Below are 21,063 nucleotides of genomic sequence, written 5' to 3'. Positions count from 1 at the left end.
AGCTAACATCAATGGGACCGGTCTCAGGAACAAACCACGTCTTGACCAGATGCCCTTGATTTCTTTCACCTCAGGCCAGGGCACGGCAAGGGTTCATTGCTAGAAAGTAGAGAGAGTGGGGCTGGAGCTGAAAGGCGAGATTTGGGGAGCATGTGGCGGGTACAGGGAACAGAAATAGCAGAAATATCGGTCTGGAGTGGAGGCCTCCAGTTTACCCACCGAGAGCACCAAGTTCGCATTATCTCAGACCTGGGTGGTGACGCCAGGGCCGAGGATGTAAGCCTGGGACGGTTGCAGGGTGGGAGCACAGAGGCTCCGGACGCCGACCCACTCGTGCCAGGTTCCCTGACTCGAATCGCCTGGGGAGCTGGCGATTCCAATGCTTCTGGAGCAGAAGGCAGGCTCCCTCTCCCCAATCTGAGGAGGCGTGAGGGTTGAAAAAGAAAATGAGAGATTGCAATTTAACTCTCTAATTCAGAACAACAAAAACAGCAGATCAGACGAGAGTTCGAGCTTTTTAGGGTGTGCGTTAGGGAAATGGGTCGTCCTCCACTCACAGGGGGTGTACTAGAAACTGGGGACGACGGGAAGTCTGTACCCACCTCTCCTTGGTGACTGGCTGCATACGAACCACCCTGAAGGCTAGTTTGCTTCAGTAGGCAATGGAAGCTTCCTTGGCTTCAGGAAGCTGCTAGTTCAGGAAGAAGGTGGGAAAGATGAGAGATAAAATTAGTGAGTTTTTCCTAAAGTGAGAAAGGGCTATTTAGGGCATGGGGGTAGAAGCGTCTTCTGGAGTGTTCTTGAGGCCCTTAGAAGTAGTATGGAGGCATTAAAGGTGTTCTAGGCCCCCCTTCATTCAATAAGTAGGTAGATGAGAAGAGCGTCTTTCTAGAAATTTGTGACAGGTGGGGAGGCAGGAGAAGAGGAAAAGGGAGGTCTGCCGGTAAAATGCGTTTCACAAGGCCATTGGTCCTGAGGAAAACTTGACCTTTAGCCCCAGACAGCTGCAAGGGGGGGGGTTTCTGCCCAGCTCCTGTTGACTGCTGCCTCTGCCTTGAGGGTTGAGGTCGGGAGAAGGACAGGGCTAGGCAGAGGGGACCCCCCCCCCCCCCGCCACTCCCCGGGGTGTTGTTGCTCAAATCAGGCTTTTCAATACTTGAAGGCCTGCCTTGTTACATTGAGAGAAAGGGGCGAGGGGCTAAGGCGCAGAGGCCTTTGGGGGCCAGGTTGGAGTGGAACTCCGACTCTGGGCAAGGGGGGAAGGGAAGGGGCCTGGGGGCCAGTGGGCACACAGGCTGAGAAAATTAGGTAAGGACGCCTAGGGCAGTCCTGTGAGGTACTTCCAGGCCTGCGGTGCCCGGGGTTTCAAGGTCCCCAGTGCGGGGGTGGCAGTGCCTTGGGCCTCTGGGACAACGGCCGCTGAGGGAAGCACACAGGGCAGGGGCCTCCCTTTAGGAGGCAAGGGCCCTCCTGAGGCGCCACGGGAGACAACGCAGGCGCCCTGGGAGAGAAGCCCACGGGTGCCTGAGGGAAATGCACAGGGTTTCCCTCCAGGGGTTGAGGGCCTGCTCTGAGCGGAGGGGAGGGGGTTGTGTGTGTGGGGGGGGGGGGGTGCGGCCCAGGAAGATGCTAATCCCTGAATTCTGTTGTCCCCTCCCAACCTTCCAAGAGCTGAGGGTTTCTCAAGACAGGGCCAGGAGGGGGCTCGCTCTACATTTTCCGGCCACCACCATCTCACCAAGATGGCTCCTGCCTGGCCCCCTTGAAGAGACGTGGCACCTGGCACCCTCAGTGAGCTGGAACGAGACTGTCGCCCAGAGCCCTTCTTCCTTTCTTGGGCTGGCCTTCCTTTCTTGGCCTTCCTGGGGTCACCCGACTCCCAAGCCGATTTTCCACAAATGGCACCTGAAAGACCCCAGGTGCAGGGAGTGTCTCTTTCTCCACTGCCCTACGCCTGTGACACCTGGTCAGGCCACATCTCCCTGAGGAGACAATCTAGCCCTTCTAGGCCCATCTAAGCCAGACTCCTGAATTGTGGAGTTACCAGATAAAATACAAGACGTCCAGTTAAATTTCAATGTCAGATAAATAGCAAATAATCTTTTAGTATAAATACCTCCCATGCGGTATTTGGGACATACTTTTACTTAAAAAAAAAAAAAAAAAAAACCAAAACACACGTTGTTTATTTGCAATTCAGATTTACCTGAGCATTCCAGATTTATGTGCTAAACCTGGTAACGCTACTCGAGTAGCTGTTTATGGAGGGCTAGTTTGCTCTGTTTGCCGGCCCGTGTCCGGTTCAAAGGGTGATGTGTAATCTACCAAAGTTGAGTCTGAGGGCACAGGCCGAGAGCAGGGGGGACATGTAACCTTTAAAGGTAACATTTGGGGGGTGCCTGGGTGGCTCATTCAGTTCAGCGGCCGACTCCGGATTTCAGCTCATTTCATGATCTCGCGGTACGTGAGTTCGAGCCCCCACCCCCCGCATCGGGCTCTGCGCTGGCACTGCGGCACCTGCTTGGCATTCTTTCTCTCTCCCACTCTCCCTCTCTGCCCCTCCCCTGCTTTCGTGCTCTCTCTCTCTCTCTCAAAATAAATACATAAGCATCAAAAAAATAAAGGTAACGTTTGGTACCCTGGGTCTGGTAGGGTAAGAGTTCAGGAGGAAAGAGGAGGGAGAGGGAGAGACCTATTTAAGAGGACAAGCTAAGGGGATGCCCGGCTGGCTCAGCTGGTAGAGTGTGCAACTCATGATCTCAGGGTCACGGGTTTGAGCCCCACGTGGGGCACAGAGCTTACTTTAAAAAAAAAAATGAGAGGACAAGCTATGGCAGCAGCTGGCCAACTGGGTCGTTGGGAGCCCCTGGAATCTTTATATTAACCTACCTTTATAGTTTAAAGGAAGGGCTTTCAGAGAGGGAACTGTACTGGCCGATAAGCCCTTTTCCTCGGGAGAAAGGGACGCGGTGTTTTGGAGAGAGGGATGGGAGAGGGGTGGATTCCAGGCCCTTACTGAGGAGAGACAGTTGAATTGGCAGAGAGGTGACCTCTCTGTTCCTCAAAGCCCCTCGGGCCTGGGGACTTGGGGTCACTTCCCTTGGGCTTCCTGAAGGCAGGCTGCTCATTGGCCTTCGCCTGGACTCACATGCTTTACTTGGTTTGGGGGCTGCGGTTGCCCCTCAGGGCTCAGTCACGCAGAAAGGGTCAATAAAGTATGTATCTCAAGCCAAAGGAGAAAGACAATAAAACCACCCTCGGGGTCAGAGGTCACCTCGTCACTGATTGAGATATTCACAACTCTTTTTTCCTCTCTCCTCTCTTCTTGTCCCCTCTAGCTCCGGAGGGCTGGTCCTCCCTTGACTCTTTACTTTTCGCCTTTCTCCAAAGCCAAAGTTTATCACCGGAAATCAATGAGATGTGAGGCTGAAAAAAAAAAAAATCATGTCATGTAAAATGAAGCTTGAAAAGTAGGAGAGTGATAGTGGATGAAACCCCTCAGTTAAGAATACCTAGCCTCGGAGCGCCTGGCTGGCTCAGTTGGTGGAGCACGTGACTCTTGATCTTGGGTTGTGAGTTCAAGCCCCGCGTTGGGTATGGGGATTACTTAAAAATAAAATCTAAAACAAACAAACACACAAACAAACAAACAAACAAAAACCCAGAACACTTAGCCTCTTACAGAGGCTGTGGCCCAACAATTCCAGGGTCAGCAAGCTTTTTCTGTAAAGGGTCAGATAGAAAATATTTTAGGCTCTGCGGGTCACATGCAGTCCCGGTAGCCATAATCTCCCTCACCTTTTCTTCTCCTTTTCCTTTTTCTACTTCTAACCCCTTAAAAATTAAAGCGCGCGCGCACACACACACACACACACACACACATTCTTTGCTCCTGGGGCCATACAAATACAACACAGGCTGTCTGCTAGATCTGGCTTGCAGGCCGCCAAATCACATTCAGGCGAGGCGTCAAATTTACCCCTACTCTGTCTTGTTTGGGGGGGGGGGATGAGGCGGAGAAGGACTGTAGCCTCTGCCCCCAGGGAGGAGGGAAGGGGGACCAAGAACGGTGGACTGACGGGGGCCTGGACTAGGGCAATGGAGCTTGGTGACCCGTGGACCATGGGGGCCCGAGACCTACGCACCAAGGCTGAGATTCACTGCCGGAGACCACGATGTGGCTCAGAGGTACCCCTCCTGTCACTTTGGGCGCAGGATCCTGTCTCAAAGCAGAGACGTGAAGCAAATACCTCAGGACGGTCCAGGCCTTCTCTCCACTTCTTTTGGAGCTGAGATCATTTGCATTTCAGGACGAATGGAGCATTTAGCACCTAGAAGGAACTTGGGGTCCTGGGTAAATGTGTGCTCCAGAATGTCGGGCAAACCTCACACCCCTATCCCTTCTCCTTCGCCTGTCTCTTCAGGTCTCTGGGGAAGCACCTGTAAACACAAATCAAGGGCACCATTGTCTCTCTGCCTCCGCCTGGGTGTCCCTCTTGCCTTGCCTGGGCACTCCCCCACCCCTAGAAGGGGTTCTGATCCTGAAGGAAAGGGGAAGTCCTCTTCCAATGTGACTTGTCCCTCTGGCGCTCAGAGCCACAGCCAGTGTGTCCTAGAGCTCAGAGGCACCCCCACAGCAGTAAAGATATTCGCTGGCAACAGGACCCGGTGGGCCACAACCACGGCTGTCTAGGAGCCTTGCTCCCGGACTTGGCCCTGAGCACTGCCATGGCCTATGGCTTCACTCCATTTCCTGTATTTCTGGGGCTCTCCTCCTCATCCTAAGCTGGATTCTGATAGCTCTAGTTCAATTCCCTGCCTTCCTTCTCCAAGTTCATTCCTATTTACTCTACTTTAGCCTGTGTCTCTGAAGTTCATATCTCTATCTCTATATGCATATATATATAATATATATATATATATTATATATATATATATTCTGCACAGCCCTGATTGACAAGTACAATGAAAATGTCTCATTCCCGTCCGGTTTGCATTTCATTACATTGGTCAGCGATGCCTTGGACTGGAGGACAAAGGCAAAACAGATTTTTTAAAGGTGTTGATGAACCATATCTATTTGCTCATTCGCTATTGTATTTTAATTGCATTTAGGGCTTATACAATATTTGTCAAATGATGGGAGTGTGGTGAAAACTCTAATGCAGCCAATAAAACCTGGAGCCCAAATGAGCGGTGGGCGAGTGTGTCTGCAGGTCCCGGGGCTCCAGAGATCGATAGTTCAGCTCGGCCCCTGAAGCCAATTAAAAGCTTTATCTTAGCATAAAAATAAAGAGGAGTTAAAAACGCATTCCTTTCCCAGCTTTCTCCCCCTTCATTTTTTTTATGGCGTTTTGCAGTTTTTCTTTAGGTCTGGGATTCCGAGGAGAGGGTGGGGATTTATGTAAAGAAAGTGTCGTTTGCCAGGGTGAAAAAATGCGAATAATGGTGAGTTTCAAGGACAAGTTTCAACGAGAAACACTTTGTGCTCCGGTAGGAAGAGGCAGGGGCACCAAATTCAGCCTCTTGGAATAATTCCCTTCCTGGATTCAAAGATTCATTTATTGAAATAAATCAGGAAGCATTGGCAGAACGGAAATCCGCTTGCTGGGTTTAAAGGGTCTTTAAAATGTTGCGAGTGTTAGATTGCAAGTCTTTTCTAAATACAAAACAGAAGAAAAGACCGCAGTGTTTCCCTTGGACTTAAAGAAAATCGCTAGGTCTCCGACTTAGGATAATTTCATGTCCGCTACAGAAAATGTGTTTAGAAAGAAATCCTGCCCGATAGCACAACATGCTGTACATGTTTCGTGTTTTTAGGAGGCTGGAGTGAAGGAAAAAGTGATACAGTGCTGCAGGTCTGGACGTTCGGTTTGCCTCCTGCTTCTCTAAGATGGACCCTAAAATTCAGGCTCAAAAGCTTTGCTTGTTTGGCAGTGGCCAGTTTCACTGATTTTATTTATTGCTTCTGATTGGGGCAGGGGAATAAATCTTTTTCCTATTTACTGTTTGAACTCAGTGTGAGGGAACAGATCCCATTAGATTTCCTATCCATACAGACATGTGGATATTTAGACCAGACCACATACAACTGGGGGACGCATAAAAGAGATTTATTGGTTAATTTACGCTGCCTAATACACATGTAAACCCCAGTAAGCCAAAGCTGCCGAAGGAGCCCCAGTTATCGCGTAAAATAAGAACCACGACCCCTGGGTTCGAGTTGCCCTGCCCTGCCCAGGCCAGTGATTCCTTTCTCCACCTGAGAAACGAGGAAACGAGAACTCTCTTCTGCCTTGCCCCAGCTTGAGTGCGGGAAAAACTTTTCTGGTCTGTTCCGGCCACCACTCTACTTTCAGACGCAGGCTCCCCGAAGCCGTCTGTCCCCCGAAGTCCTTCCCTGGGTCTCCTCCGGAAAGCAAGCTGAGGGGTGGGGGCTGCAGGTCAGCAGGAAAACGTCGCCTTATTATTGTTATTATTACCATGATTGCCTAAGAGCAGTGGTCTGCTTTGGGGGAGGGGGTTTTGTTTCCATACGCGGAAAACTTGCTGTATCTGGAGATCTGTCGCCTTCTCTCGGTCCCGAGGGTGAGGGTTTCCCCCTCCCCCAAAGGAAACCTCCACCCAAAGCAGCCAAAACAGAATTCGAAGCGATCTGCCTCGGGCCTGCTGTCCGCAAAGCCCCCAGCGTCGTCCTCTGGGGGGCATCGGGGGGCCCTGCGCCTCGCTGAGCAAGGACACCCCCTCAGAGTCGCACACTCGGGCTGGGCCGCGCTGCCCCAGGAAGGGCTCCACCGCCCGGGGTTTTGGCCTGGCTGAACCGCCTCAGGTCGGCCCCTTAACAAGCATCCCCCCCCCTCCCCACTTCTCGGTTGATGATCTAATTGAATTATGCCTTTTTGTTCCAGGGACTACAGAGCACGTGCTGGAGGCAATTAATTATCGGAATGTGGCCATATCAAAACGGACACCGGGCACCGGGTAGGTCAGCAGCCGCAACATCCCCCCTGCCCTGCGCTCAGGACCCCTCCCCCAGAAGGAGCCGACCCGGCTCCCTCGGCGGCCTTCCTCCCTCGGCCCCTCGCCCCGCTGCCCGCCCCGACTCCCAAACGCGCCGGGCCCCAGGTTCTCAGGGGGTACCTGGCCGGTCTCTCCGCAAACCCTCGCCCCAGCGCCGGCCGTGCTGGGGCCCGACAGCCACCCCCCACCCCAAACCCCGAGCCTAGAGAACCGCTCTCCTCTGCACTGGCGACGGGAGGAAATCCAAACTTTTTCTACGCCACTCCGCGCCCAGGGTCCGTGGGGGTCGGTGGGAGGTGAAGAGAGGTAGAGGGAAGGAAGGATATCAAGGGCAAAGGGAAAAGAAAGGGGAAAAGAAAGGAGAGCAATCCTCCCTTTCTGTAAACCTGACTCCGGGGAATTCATTTGCATGATTTAGGCATATTTGTTCTCTGAGCCCCCTCCCCCCTGCAAAGAAACCTTCTGCTGAGCGACACTGAACCCATTCTTGGAGAGCCTATTTTCAGTAGATGTAATAATTTAAGTCAGTGGTGGACTCACCTCCCAACCTGGGGAGAGAGCTGTGGATGGAGAGGGAGATTGGGGTGAGTTTTGGGGGGAGGGGGTGTCTACGGTAAGTGTGCTACGGGCAGGGCTACCCCCCCCCCCCCAGCAAAAGCAAAATGGCAAAGAAAGAAGGTGAAGTCTTGGCCAGGCCTGGCAGATTGGGGGGCAGGAAGTAAAGGGCTGCCGTTATAAAGCGCTGCTTGAGGCTGTCTCTCCCAGCGCCTCTGAACTTGATCAGATGTTCTGTTTCCTACAGAGAGATGGCGGCCAGGCTGTGAGGCTGCCTCAAGGCTCAGACTTTGGGGACTCGGCCCGTTGGAGATGTGACAATCCCAGCCGTGTTTCTGTGGGCCTTTTCTTTCCACTCCCACTCGCCTGCATTCTTTGCAAACGCACTGCCGGACAAAAAAAAAAATAAAATGAGTGGATTTATAGCCCTGTCTGAACCTGGCCATTAAGTCCAGAGAGACCTTGCACCAGGCGGGGTGGGGGTGAAGTGGGAGGGGGTGTGATTGCGCGCACAACAACTCTGGGAAGCAAATCCTTAAGGGGTAAGGATTCCCGAGGTCACTTGGTGCTTCTCCGGGTAGGAGGGGACGAGAGCAAAGCCTTGGCTGTTCAGAGGGAAGAAAATTCCACCTCACCGTCCCCATTCCCGCCCCCCGCTTTTGCATTTGAAAATGTTGAGAATTTGAAGCCGATTACCCTTTGGGTTGGAAACCATGCTGATCCTGTGTGTGTGTGTGTGTAGTGAGTTTGCTAGGCTATGCAGCGTGTTGAGTGCGTCGTGTGCGTGTTTCGTGTGCACAGGCTAAGTATATTCTGTGCGTGTGTAGTACTTTGTGCTTGTGTATGTGTCTTCTGGGCTGTGTGCGTGTATTTGGTCTGTTGTGTGTTTGCCAAAGCGTGCGCCTACGTCTACTGTTTTGTGTGTAGCTTGTTGTGTTACTGGGTTGTGTGTGTTTACTGTTGTGTGTTTGCTGTGCTGCGTGCGTGTTCCCGGCTACGTGCTTGCGTTTTATATATTTGCTATGTTGTAGCTGGTGTGTCACATATGGGGAGGGGGGGCAGGGGCAGCGGCGACCGTAGCCACCACTCACAAACCGAAGAGTCAACGCTTGGCTCAGACGGAAGTAAGGGAGATCGGCTCTAACTGTAATCGTTTCCCGTCGTTTGGGCCTCGGACGGCCAGCGGCAGCTCGGGGCCCGGACGGCGAGCTGGCCGGGCTGGGTCGGTGCTCTCGGGGCCATCGGGGCCCACAGTGGCGTGTGGGGAGGACGCGGCTAATGGGCCGCGAACGTGGAACTGCTACGCCCGCCGCGGGATCGGCGCCCTGCGGGCGCCAAGAGGGCACTTTCTCAGGGTGGTGAGGCGGCGGGGGGCCAGCGCCGCGCCGACGGTGGGAACGATCCCTGCGGGGCCAGGAGTGCATTTGGCCAAAGCGGGTAACGCGCGTGAGGGGTGCTGGTCCGCTTCGGGCCGGAGGCGAGCCAGGGAGAGGCCCAGCTCCGCCCCGCCGGCCGCCGACCGAGCCCGGCTCCGCTTCCCCACAGCCGCGCAAGCCCCGCGGAGCCCACTCGCGGGCGCCGGGCCGCCGCCGCCGCCTCACCTGCCAGGCGCCGGGCCACGGCCCAATCAGCGGCGGTCGCTCGGCCGCGGCTGCCATGTTCCCCGCTCCGCGCTGCCAATCAGCGCGGCGGCGGCCAATGGGCTTCAGGGCCGGGGGTCAGGTGACCGCGGGCCAGCTGGCTCCCGATTGGCGCGCGCCGCGCGGCCTCCCGCTCGGTTTATGTGAGAGGAGTGAGTGATTGACTTTATCAGTCCAAGGACATTACTCTGGAGGCGAAGAGGCTGGGACTCGCGCGGCGAGCGGCGAGGACCGAGCCTGCCTCCAGCCCGCTGCCCGCCGGCCGGCCACGAGCCGGCCCTGCTACTAAGCGCAGCCCAGCCGGGAGGCCCGCGCCGAGGGAGCCTTCTGGCCCCGCGGTGCTGCGCTCTCGGGGAGAGGAGGGGTGCCCGGGACCGGATTGGCCAACTCCGCCCTCCACTTATTATTTTGCTTATTTTTCTTTGTGCGCGCCTGTTAGTTTGTTACACCAGATCTAGTCCCAGAGTCTTTTCTCCTCCCTTCTCCCCGCTCCTTCTTCCCCCCTCCTCCCCCCCCCCCCCCCCCGCTCCTCTACTTCCCCTCCTCCCTCCTATCCTTCTGCAGGAGACTCTCCCAGCGACGGAAAGTTGCGGCCCCTGGCACCGCCTCGGGGGTCTCCCGGCAGTGTCCAACCGCCGCCACCCGTCTCCGACGACGGCACTTCGAAGATCTCCTCCTTCGCCCGCACCCTCGCTCATTTCAGCGCTCTCGCCGGTGCCCAGAACGCCCCACCCATGACGATGCTCCTGGACGGAGGCCCGCAGTTCCCCGGGCTGGGAGTGGGCAGCTTCGGCGCGCCGCGCCACCACGAGATGCCCAACCGCGAGCCGGCGGGCATGGGGCTGAATCCCTTCGGGGACTCGCCCCACGCCGCCGCCGCCGCCGCCGCCGCCGCCGCCTTCAAGCTGAGCCCCGCCGCGGCTCACGATCTGTCTTCGGGCCAGAGCTCCGCGTTCACGCCGCAGGGCTCGGGTTACGCCAACGCCCTGGGCCATCACCACCACCACCATCACCACCATCACCACGCCGGCCAGGTGCCCAGCTACGGCGGTGCAGCCTCCGCCGCCTTCAACTCCACGCGCGACTTTCTGTTCCGCCAGCGCGGCTCCGGGCTCGGCGAGGCGGCCTCGGGTGGCGGGCAGCACGGGCTCTTCGCCGGCTCGGCGAGCAGCCTGCACGCTCCAGCTGGCATCCCCGAGCCTCCTGGGTACCTGCTCTTCCCCGGGCTGCATGAGCAGGGCGCCGGGCACCCGTCGCCCACAGGGCACGTGGACAACAACCAGGTCCACCTGGGGCTGCGCGGGGAGCTGTTCGGCCGCGCCGACCCGTACCGCCCGGTGGCCAGTCCGCGCACGGACCCCTACACGGCCGGCGCGCAGTTCCCTAACTACAGCCCCATGAACATGAACATGGGCGTGAACGTGGCGGCCCACCACGGGCCCGGCGCCTTCTTCCGTTATATGCGGCAGCCCATCAAGCAGGAGCTGTCGTGCAAGTGGATCGACGAGGCTCAGCTGAGCCGGCCCAAGAAGAGCTGCGACCGGACCTTCAGCACCATGCACGAGCTGGTGACACATGTCACCATGGAGCATGTGGGGGGCCCGGAGCAGAACAACCACGTCTGCTACTGGGAGGAGTGCCCTCGCGAGGGCAAGTCCTTCAAGGCGAAGTACAAACTGGTCAACCACATTCGAGTGCACACGGGCGAGAAGCCCTTCCCGTGCCCCTTCCCGGGCTGCGGGAAGATCTTTGCCCGCTCCGAGAACCTCAAGATCCACAAGAGGACCCACACAGGTAAGGGGGAAGGCAGGCGGGCGCGGGGTTGCCCGCGGCCCCGCGCCACCCAGCCGACTTGCAGCGCGAGGGAGAGGGGTGGCGACCGGAGAAGAGGGGCGGCGCCCCGCGGGGGCCGTTCGGAAAAGAAGCGCTGTCAGTGCCCCTCCACCTCTCGCCCTCCCCGCCCTGCGGCGCTTTTGCCCAGTTCTAACTTCCCGGGCTGACGGCCCCGCGGTCTCGGGAACTAATTGGAACCTTCTCGCGCCCAGGAACCAACTGGCGCCGCCTCTTTTTGTCTCTCTCTCTGGGTTACTAGGAAGGGACTCCGAACGTGTTGAGAGCGGATGGCTTACCAGCGACTCCGCTCTCGGCACACATTCGGGGAGGGCAACCATAGAAATGCTAATGAAAACTAACTTTCGGTTACTTCCGCTCTTTTCTCCCCCCTTGATTGGCACATCTCCTCATTAAATGACTGATACTTTTGTCAAACTATTTTTATTTGGAGTTCCAGGTTCAATTCAGTCCTCCGGGAGGAAAGCTAAAGTAGAAAAGGCACCACAGTTTCGTGGCTTGTTCAGAACATCTTGTAAAACTGTCCGGAGCCCCTGGATTGATATAGTTTTCTCTTTTCCAACGTTAAGTACGCCGACCCGTGCTTTTTAATACTGGGTTTAGCCAAACCGCTGCCTTTGAAAGAGGCGAATTAAAAGGTACAAAGAAGGACCCGAACGGGATTGTCCCGTCCCCGGCCCATTGTCCCGCCCGGGCTGGGTTACATCGCCGAGGTGGCGGCGGAGCGTTGGCCACGCGTTGGGAGCCCCGGGCCGAGGGGGGCGGGGGGGGGGGAATGGAAGCACAAGTTAGGGGAAACTTTGGAGGAGCCTGAGGCTTCCCCATCCCGCGCGAGAACAAAGGGACGCGCAGGTTCCGGGCCGGCCGTGCCCCACCCCCGCCCGGACCGGCACTCCCCAGCCCTGCAGGCTCAACCCGCGCTCTCCATTTTTCTCCAGGGAAACGAGATGCCACGGCCGCCCCCAGTCGGCGCTCCCTCTCCGGCCAGACCGCAGGGCGCTCCGTCTCCCGCTGCTGGGCCCCGGGAAGCTCCGGGCCCTGACCGCATTTCCCCCCCTTTGCGTTTTTGCCTTTTGCAGGTGAGAAACCTTTCAAATGTGAATTTGAAGGCTGTGACAGACGCTTTGCCAACAGCAGCGACCGCAAGAAGCACATGCATGTGCACACCTCGGACAAGCCCTATATCTGCAAAGTGTGCGACAAGTCCTACACGCACCCGAGCTCTCTGCGCAAGCACATGAAGGTAATTACCTCTTTATTAGCGGTCGGCGGTTTATAAACACTCGGCCCGACACCGGGCCGCGGAACGGAAGCGCCCGCGCTGCCAACCCTGTATCCTCCACGTTAAATCCGATTTGCTCCAGCGGTGACACCTTGAACCCATTTTGGGGACCCGCGGGGGGGTGGGGTGGGGAGGGCGGGGGGGAGAGCACGGTGGGGAGGAGGAGGGAGCAGAGGGAACAATTGCTTGTTTACTGGGAAGCTCTAACCGAGCTCGCCGGGGCTTGGGGTTGCGGTGGCCGCGTCTTCCCGGCACTGCCCGCGGTGGGAACCGAGAGAGAGTGCCCGCGCCGAACCCGGGGGTGGGTGCTTCCTTCGCTCTACGGCTGCCCTGCGGCTGCCGACCAAACAATAGGGCCGAGGAGCGTGGTCTGATTCCCACCCATTTGTCTGAGACCTCGAAGTGCCCTGGGCGCCTGTGCCACCTTTCTCTGTACCTGCTTTCCCAAGCCGCAGCGGGCTTGGTGAAACCTGGGCCGGGAGTGAGTGTTCCATAGGGCCCCCAAGACTAAGTGCTCATCCCACTCCATCGGCGGAGAAAGGGCAGGAGTGAAACCCAGTGTTGTATTCCTTTTCCATGATGCCAGTCTTAGGGCTGAAGCTGTTCTCTTGGCGACCATCTCCGGGTTTTGTAGACCTCGGTAATCCGGAAATTCAAAACAACCCCCCCCCCCCCCCAATCAGCGGCATTTCTCGTCTAAGTGGGTCACTGGGCGGTCTTGTTCCTACAGTGCTCGAATTCTGCTCTTGTTTTTGCTTGCACGATGCCAGTTGGAATTATATTCATTATAATATATACATGTTAATTTTAGGTTCATGAATCTCAAGGGTCAGATTCCTCCCCTGCTGCCAGTTCAGGCTATGAATCTTCCACTCCACCCGCTATAGCTTCTGCAAACAGTAAAGATACCACTAAAACCCCTTCTGCAGTTCAAACTAGCACCAGCCACAACCCTGGACTTCCTCCCAATTTTAACGAATGGTACGTCTGAGGACAAACACAAACCCTGTTAACCATAGAATGGACCAAATGCATTTTAAAAAGAAAACTGAGACCAATCAGACGGAAATGGAGTTTTAAGGCGAGAGGCCACATATAGGGTTACATCTTGTCAATTGCAATTGTCCAGGAAGGTTTTGGGGGCAAGATCCAAAAGTAGTCATGCCCTATTCTCAGGAGTAGAAAATACGTTTTGGCGTTTGAAGGATTTTTCAAAACAAATCTTCTCACTGCTTTTTCCTCCCTTTTCTCTTGCTCTCTGCACACCCCATTCCTAAGCTCCTTCAGTGCATTTTAACACTTGTCCTGTTTCTTGAGAGGAAGTTATAGAAGGCTTGTTGGTGGTGGTGATGTTAAACGATGGAAATTCTTCGCCTTAGTGGTGATTGTTTAAACTCTCACAGTCTTAAACCGTGCCAAAGTCCTGTTATGTCTTGAACTTTTCCTCAAAGCATTACACTTGTGAATGTATTTTTGTCTAATGGGGTCGAAACTGTTGTTCGGTATCTTTTCAGGCTGAGGATGTGATGTTACTCTACGGATTGTGACGTTTAGTATACAGTTGCCTTTTGTATTAACTTTTTTTTTTTTGTAAATACATATCCACTGATGCCATATTTATCGTTTGTAATTTAATTATTGCTACAAGTGCCGGGAACTGAACAATATTTATGGAAAAATGTTTTCTAACAAATGCTGTACAGCTTTTGATTATAACTGCTTTAGCATTAAATTTTATTGTTTTGAAAGAAGAACACAATTTACAGTTTTCGAACCACTGACTCCTTTCTCTTGTTTTGTAACAGCCTCCTTCTACAAAGAGGAGACGTAAGCAAATGAAATCTTGTTTGTTGGTATTTATAACTCACGCAGATCCCTTTTTTAATTGTTAAATTATTTTTCTATTGCAGTATAGATTCCTTATAGTGTCAGCTTCCATCTGGGGAGACCCTCCTTTCTTTATCTCTAGCTCAGATGGTTGTTTAACTGCGAGTTTAAATGCGTTTGTCTTGGATTTTCGGCATGCAAATCAAATATTACTGATCAGTTCAGTTAGTGGCCATGACATCTCAATCTTGTATTTCAAAGACTGAGAAGCTGGATTTAATCATCCCTGCCCTCCATATATAAACATAAGGTAACCTAATGAGTTTTATGTCCCTTAGTTTTTTATTACCTTACGTAAAAATGAACATTGTGGCAGGATGCATGTCTGTGTAATCTATCGAGAGATCACCCATATACATATATACGTTTGTATCTATGACTTATCTAATCTGCCTATCAAATCTATCTAGCTATCTATATATTTTCAAAAGTAAGCGTATGTCTGAAACAGTGGTGATGAGTAAGGCCAGTCCAGCCGTGCTTACTTACGGTTAAAGTGCTTCTTAAAAAGACCCGTAGTCCATTGACAATTTTGGAAGGCAAAGGCTGATTTGTTTTGCTGTATATAGTTCAATTCACGATTATCACAATTCTTCATAACATTTTTATAGCGGTGTGGTAACTGCAGCGGTTCTGAAATGATATTATGGAAAGAAAAAACATTTGCAAAATATGTATTTTTAAAGTTCATGGTTTATAGGCACAGATGTTAAGAGCATTGTTTCCATTAAAATCAATAACAATGAAAAATGGTTGTTTGCTTTGTGATAAAATATTAACAATCCATTTAATCTTCAGCGAAGCAACTCATTTGGATAAACAGTTCTTTTACAGTTATGTGAAAAAAAAAACCTGATTACTATATTGGGGGGTTGGAGTGGGTTAGAGTATCGAGAGACTTTAACTAATTTAGGGTGCCGTTTAATATTGAGACCCCAGTCTCTGCATGAGTAACCAGCTTGCAAATCAGCAAATATAATGGTGGCGATAAGGAATTGTAAAGAATTAGAAATGTAATGAATAGGTTTAAGTACCTCCTTCTCTTGAAGGGAGCAATGCTCTAGGTTTTTTGGTGGCCATCAATTTGGTATTATACATAATCATTTTGAATTATAGAATCTTGTTTATTGTTCTTTTTGAAGAAATAAAGTCTTGGCACATCTTATTTATGTTATAACATTTTTGTATTTAGTGCCCGCTTTTTTTTTTTCCATGTTCAAATAAATCAACCTTAAATCGAAATGCTGAGAGAAATGATGATGATTAAAAGAAACTTTGATTTCCTGGATACAGTTGAAGCAGCCTATTTTCAGTTCTCTACTGATCTTTGTCAACAATTATTGACAGTTTCTAATTGCAAACTGCTCTGATGCAATTTTTTGTCTGTGGAGAATGGGGTTTTTTGCACTTTTCCTCCACCAATAGACAAGGCAAGGGCCTGAATGCCATGAACAGAGAGATTGGGATGACTTCACAAGCGATGAGCAGGTAACCTGGTCAGTATACCACTTCTACCCCAGACATTCCAATCTTGACCTTGACATTGAGGGTGCTGGACCAAATTCCTATTTCAGGATTTTTCCTTCACTTCAAACCCGAGGCCGTTTTAAATGCTCAGCAAGTTTTCAGAAAGTCTATATTCATAATACTGGCTCTAGATGTGTTCCAATTGAAGTCTAAATCGTGTTTTTCTTCTGAAATAGGCACCGAACTTCCACAATTTATTGTTTTCTCCATAAATTTCCTCTCCCAACTTAACCTAATCTTACATGGGAGTTGAGTGATGGGTTGGTTGCAAGTTTCTCTCAGAAACTTGCCCCCCGCCCCCGGCCGTTAAATATACCAAATATCTCTTTCGGAGACATAAATCAGAGTTTGATTTTTCCTTAGTAGACTTGGTATTATTCTACCATAAAATTTTGCCATAAAGCATTGTGTCCTAGGAGGGGAAGACAGCAATTAACAATGATGATAAGCAACATTTTGATAATGTAATGGCTTTGCCCCTCCATGATCTGCTGTAATTGTGGCGTAGCGTCATGTTTCTCAAATAGTCTGTGTCCTCTGCCCTTGTCATTTGTTGGCAAAGAAAAGTTTATTTTAGTAGAAAACTTTTCACAGATATTTTTTCCTGTAATCTGGGAGTGCACATTTATATTCTTGAATTTTCAGTCAATACCTTAAAGAATAAGCACCTCCCCCCCCCAAACAAAAAACCTTTGCAACCAACCCTAAAGATGGATCAGCTGGAAACCATGAATGTCAACTGGGCTCTTAGTGAATCTACCTGTTATTTTCCTTCTTGCACCTGGTAAGACCTTTGTTAAAAGTCCATTATCTTTTCCAAAATGGGTGGTTTAGCTTAAGATTTCCACTGTTGGGTGGGGAAAAGGGAGGTGTCTATTTCCAAGCAGACAGAAGTCTGGCCTTCATCCAGTTTGGAAGGTTAAAGATCAGGGTCCAGGCTAAGCGGGACGGTCGGTCTTAGCTACTGGGAAGGTTGGAGAGCGAGCAGGGACCGCCTCCGCTCACAAAGCCTCCCAGGAAAGTTGTGCTCAGGACCTCCTCGCCCCTCCCCCCTCCTCGCCTCCAGCTGTCCCCTTGCCTCTTTGCCCCTGGCACCCTCTCCTCCCCCTAAAACCCCTCCTCCGCCAAACCGAAGAGGAAAGTCGAACGGCCTCTTGCCACTTAAGTTTCTCTGTAAGAATAGCCCCCGGTGTGCCATGCCCTGAAGGGCGGCTTCTCGGCCCGGCAGCCTGGCTGGTTTTCTCTGGCTGGCTGGCTGACCCTCGAGGCTCAAGCCTTTGCCAGGGCTTTGCCCCAGGGACCAGGCCGGCCGTTTCGGAAGTCAGGGCTCCGGCTCGGCGTTCCTCGGGCCCCTCGTCGGGGCGCCCAGAGTCCCTGTGCACACACCAAGCTCTTGCAAGTCCCGGTCGAAGCTCGGGCGGGGGGCGGGGGAGGGGACCTCGTTTCCTAGGGTCAATTCTCTCGCGGTCTCGGCCCGCTGACCCTTTGACCTCCACCTACAGGGCCCTTGGCGGCCGTAAGCCGGCGGTCGCCCGGGTTCCGCGGACGCTTCGCGCCCCATCGCCTCCCGGCCTCATTAGGCCGGCGGGGCTGTAAAGCAGGAATCAGCCGCTGCCTAATCCGGACCTGGGGTCAATACGAGCCCAAACAATGGTGAGCTCCGAAGGCCGCAGCGTAGCACTGGCCGCAAACTTTGTGTTCATTCATTTTCTCCGGGCGGTGGGGGAGGGAGGAGAGGGGAGGGAGACACTCGGACGCCCGGAGGCTGCTCCCGGCCGCCGGGGCTCCTAAGCCGGCGTCCTCCGGCCCGGCCCTCCCGGTCTCTCCGCAGGGCCCGGACTGGAGGTGGGGGGGGGCGGTGATGAGGCCCGGGGCCTGGTCGGCGGCCCGCGCGGGGGGTGCGAGGGTCCGAGGGCCGGCCCGGAGGGGGCTGCCCCCGCGCCGGGAGCGGACTTTGAAGTGGGTTTTTAGCGCGCACGTGCGAGAGCCGGGCCGGGGCCCGAGCGGGGACCCGCTGCGAGGAAAGAGTAGGCTCGGCCCGGGCCCCAACCCCTCCCCCGCTCCCCGTCGCTCCGGCCTTTTCAAGCCCGCCGCCCCCCCCCCCCTCCACCCCCACTCCCGCGCAGGCGCACACCCCGCAGCCGTCGAGCCGCTCTGGCGGCCGGGGGGTGGGGGGGTTGGGGGGAGAGTTGAAAGCGGCTTTGCAGCGCCGCGGCCTCGGCGGAGCGGGGAGGGGAGGGGAGGGGAGGGGTGTGGGGAAGGGGGGTGGTTTTGGGGGCGGCTCTCGAGTGGTGAACATGGCGGCCGGATGCGAACCCCCGCGGAGCGCAGCAAAGCGCTGACTGCGGGCTGCCGAACTGTTGTGTGCTTTAAACTCCCTCGTTATTCCCCGGCTCCGAGCGCCTCGCGGCAGAACGTAGATCGCGGCGGCCGAACGCAAAATTGTGAAAAAAAAACGGAAGCGAAGAAGTTCTTCCAGGGCATTCTGGGCGTGGGAAGTTGGCGAGCCTTCTGGGGGTTGGGGCTCCCAGGGGAGTTGGACTTGAAACCCGCCGGAGGCCGCCCCACCCTCCCGTCCCGCTCGAAACCCTCTCCTCCCGGGTCGGGGGTGGGGGGGGGGGGGAATGCCATTTTGAGTTCTTGTGCCGGGTCGGGAGGCCACAGCACCTCCGAGCCCCTAAAACTGCCAATGTGCGGACACTTTCTCTGCCAAGGACAATGGCGGGGCCCCGGGAGGGGAGCACGCAGGTACCATTTCCGAATGAAACGCCCCTGCTTCTCGCCCGAGAGGTGCCATCGCGAGTTCGAACCTTACGCGTTGCTCGGGCCCCGTTTCCTGCATATCTCATTTAACCGTGGGCCTTTGAAAAATGGCACTGTCGCAGCTTTTGTGTGTGCTGGGAACAGCTGGCGATCTTACGCCAAGTGTGGGGGGGGGGGGGGGAAGGTCACAGTCCCGAAAACTTTCATTCAGCTTTTGCTTAAGTGCCTAAATGCCGGCGGGTGAAAGAACCCGCGGTAGCTCTGGGATCTGAGGCTCGCGTTTTTTTCTGCAGAAAAATGTTGCACATTCACCTTCGGCCGTGTGTTTCGTGAGGACGGGGGAAAAAAAAGTGAGATAAAAGGAGGTAGTTGTGGACCCCCGCCTCCTCTAGGAAAATAAGCGGACGAATTCTTTCAGGTTGCGTCTTCGTGGAGGCCGAGAGCTAAAGGAAAAGGCAGCCTTCTTGGGGCCGCCCACTGTCAAGTATTTGGGCACCTGAAGGTGTGGGGCAGTTCCCGGGGGGCCACCTTGGGAAGGGTCCCAGGTGGGTGGGCAGGTCATTAGCAAAGCTGGCCCAGATCTGGGGGGGAAATCTGCAAAACAGTGCCTTTATCTGCAGAGAACAATTGATGGGGTTGTCTTTCCTCCCTTTCAGTGCAGAAAGAAGACGGCTTTGCAGCAAGAATTTGGAATATGCATTTAAGTTGTCGGGCTTTGCATTGGAAACCCCTGGGCAATTAAAATCATAGGCATGCCTTGTAGTATTTTCTGTCCTTTTCTTATGTGTAATTCCTGCAAGTCAAAGGGGCCGGAGCCCCTTCTGCAGTTTGGAAACTTGTTTTGAAATTGCCACCAAACAGATCTTTTTTTCAACCCCCCTTCGTTGAAGTTTCCTTCCCGGGCTCAGCCACTCCTCCCCCCCCCCCCCCCCAATGGAGTATTGACATCTTTGAGAGATCAAAGGAAGTAGGTGGTCCTTGGTCTATACTTTATTTTTCCAGTGCTGTAGTTGGAACCCTGAGGTTTGGCTTTCCCCTGGGTAAACCTCTTGGTGCTGAAAGTGTGAAAGATGAAAAGTTCATTAACTTGAAAAAGCTTTAGCTGATGGTTAGGCACTTTGTCTCTCTCAGAACCACAGAGCCCAGATTGCCTCTTAAGTGGACGTTAAAATCAAGCTAAAGATGCGCTGGTGAACTGCCTCCCCTGGATACCTGCGGTGTTCTTTGGGTCATTTGATATGGTAAAGCTGGTTGATTTGCATAGGGGTTATGTGAATGGAATTTCTGCAAATCTGGATGAGTGATAAACCGGTAGAACTCTCATATTTGTTGGATGACTCTGAAGGGCACTGCTTTTTCCCCACTAAGGCTTGGTTTCTATCATAAGCCTCGAAATTTGCAGCTTGAAACCCACTAAGTTTTCAGGAAACATTGAAAGGGGTGGGGGGAGTGGTTCAGGGTACTTGGGCTAATAGCACAGGAGCAAAACTTCTTTGAATGAGATTCAAGAAACTCCTGTTTACAAAAACAAAAACAAAAACAAAACCTACATGTCTTAACAAAAGAAAACATCCTTCTTTAAAAATCATGTAATAAAGCAGACAATTTTGCATGGTGTTAATGTGATGACACGTCAACCTGTTGACCAATGTGATGAACAGAGAGAAAGGTTGAGCTTACAGTAAGTGTTAAAATAGCCATCAGCAGAAGGCAAGTTTATTATGTTTGATCTCGGATAGGCTGTATATGTTGTCTAACGTGTTGTATTTAAACACAACGTCTGTAAAGATCATTTGCACGTACGGTGTTGAAAAGATTCCATTGTGTTCTATTATAAACTAGCATTTGAAACAATTATTTGCAATGAACATTTTAAGAATTTTTTCTAAGCGTAAATACAGCCTGTTTTGACCTGTCTGCAGTTCACTTTTTGTTTTTTTGCCAGTGTTGTCCTGCTTGGTATCCGGGACAGTCTCTAATTCCTGACGAAGAACTTGATACTGACGTTGGTATGCAGCAGCCAGCCCTCCATAACACTACCTATCCTAAATGCAGGGTTCACGCCCAACCTACTGTGCAAGAAATGATTTACTGATGAGGTTTCAAAGAAAGCCACATCAATTTGGATGTCTGTTACCTTGAAGCGATCATTGTAAGAGTAGTAGCTTCCGGAGGTATAAAAAAGACTATTTTCTTCCTTTGGTGTATTTCAGTCTGTGTTGAGCAATCATTTGTGAAAATGGAAAAGCGAAACCCCTCTCCCCCCTCCCCCGGCCTTCACACCCTGCCACTTCAGGATTATCCGTGGGAAGACTGGCCTGATTCGTAACCCAGTGTGTATTATCTCATGCATTGTGTTGACCTTGTTGAAAATCTCTTTCAAATACCTGCATCGCACACGTGGGGCTAACGTGTTGAAAACTAGAAACACGCGCGCTTGTTCTGTTAATTTTGTATGTTTGTGTTCAAAAAGCAGTATCCGAGATCCCTACAATTGTTGTTTGACCTGAATAAAACCATTAAAACGTTCTGTGATTA

The 21,063-nt window shown here is 53.0% G+C and overlaps 1 protein-coding gene across 2 annotated transcripts; it reads left to right on the top strand.

The window, feature by feature from the left end:
• The first annotated feature begins 9,288 nt into the window (after positions 1-9,288).
• On the top strand, positions 9,289-21,053 carry ZIC3 (Zic family zinc finger 3). Of its 2 annotated transcripts, none has more exons than XM_081794300.1 (3): positions 9,289-11,009; positions 12,146-12,309; positions 20,471-21,053. In XM_081794300.1, exons 1-3 carry the CDS (start codon positions 9,950-9,952, stop codon positions 20,618-20,620), a joined length of 1,374 nt encoding a protein of 457 aa, XP_081650426.1. In that variant the 5' UTR covers positions 9,289-9,949; the 3' UTR covers positions 20,621-21,053. The 2 variants fall into 2 exon arrangements, with proteins under 2 accessions (XP_081650426.1, XP_081650425.1); XM_081794299.1 differs by lacking the exon at positions 20,471-21,053 and adding an exon at positions 13,160-14,985 and having other exon boundaries at positions 9,291-11,009.
• The last annotated feature ends 10 nt before the right edge of the window (positions 21,054-21,063 follow it).

This window comes from Panthera onca, chromosome X, assembly GCF_046562875.1.
Source record: "Panthera onca isolate mPanOnc1 chromosome X, mPanOnc1 haplotype 2, whole genome shotgun sequence".
In the NCBI taxonomy this organism is placed as follows: domain Eukaryota; kingdom Metazoa; phylum Chordata; class Mammalia; order Carnivora; family Felidae; genus Panthera; species Panthera onca.
The sequence above is the reverse complement of the archived record's forward strand: the minus strand, read 5'-3'. Positions and strand labels throughout refer to the sequence as shown.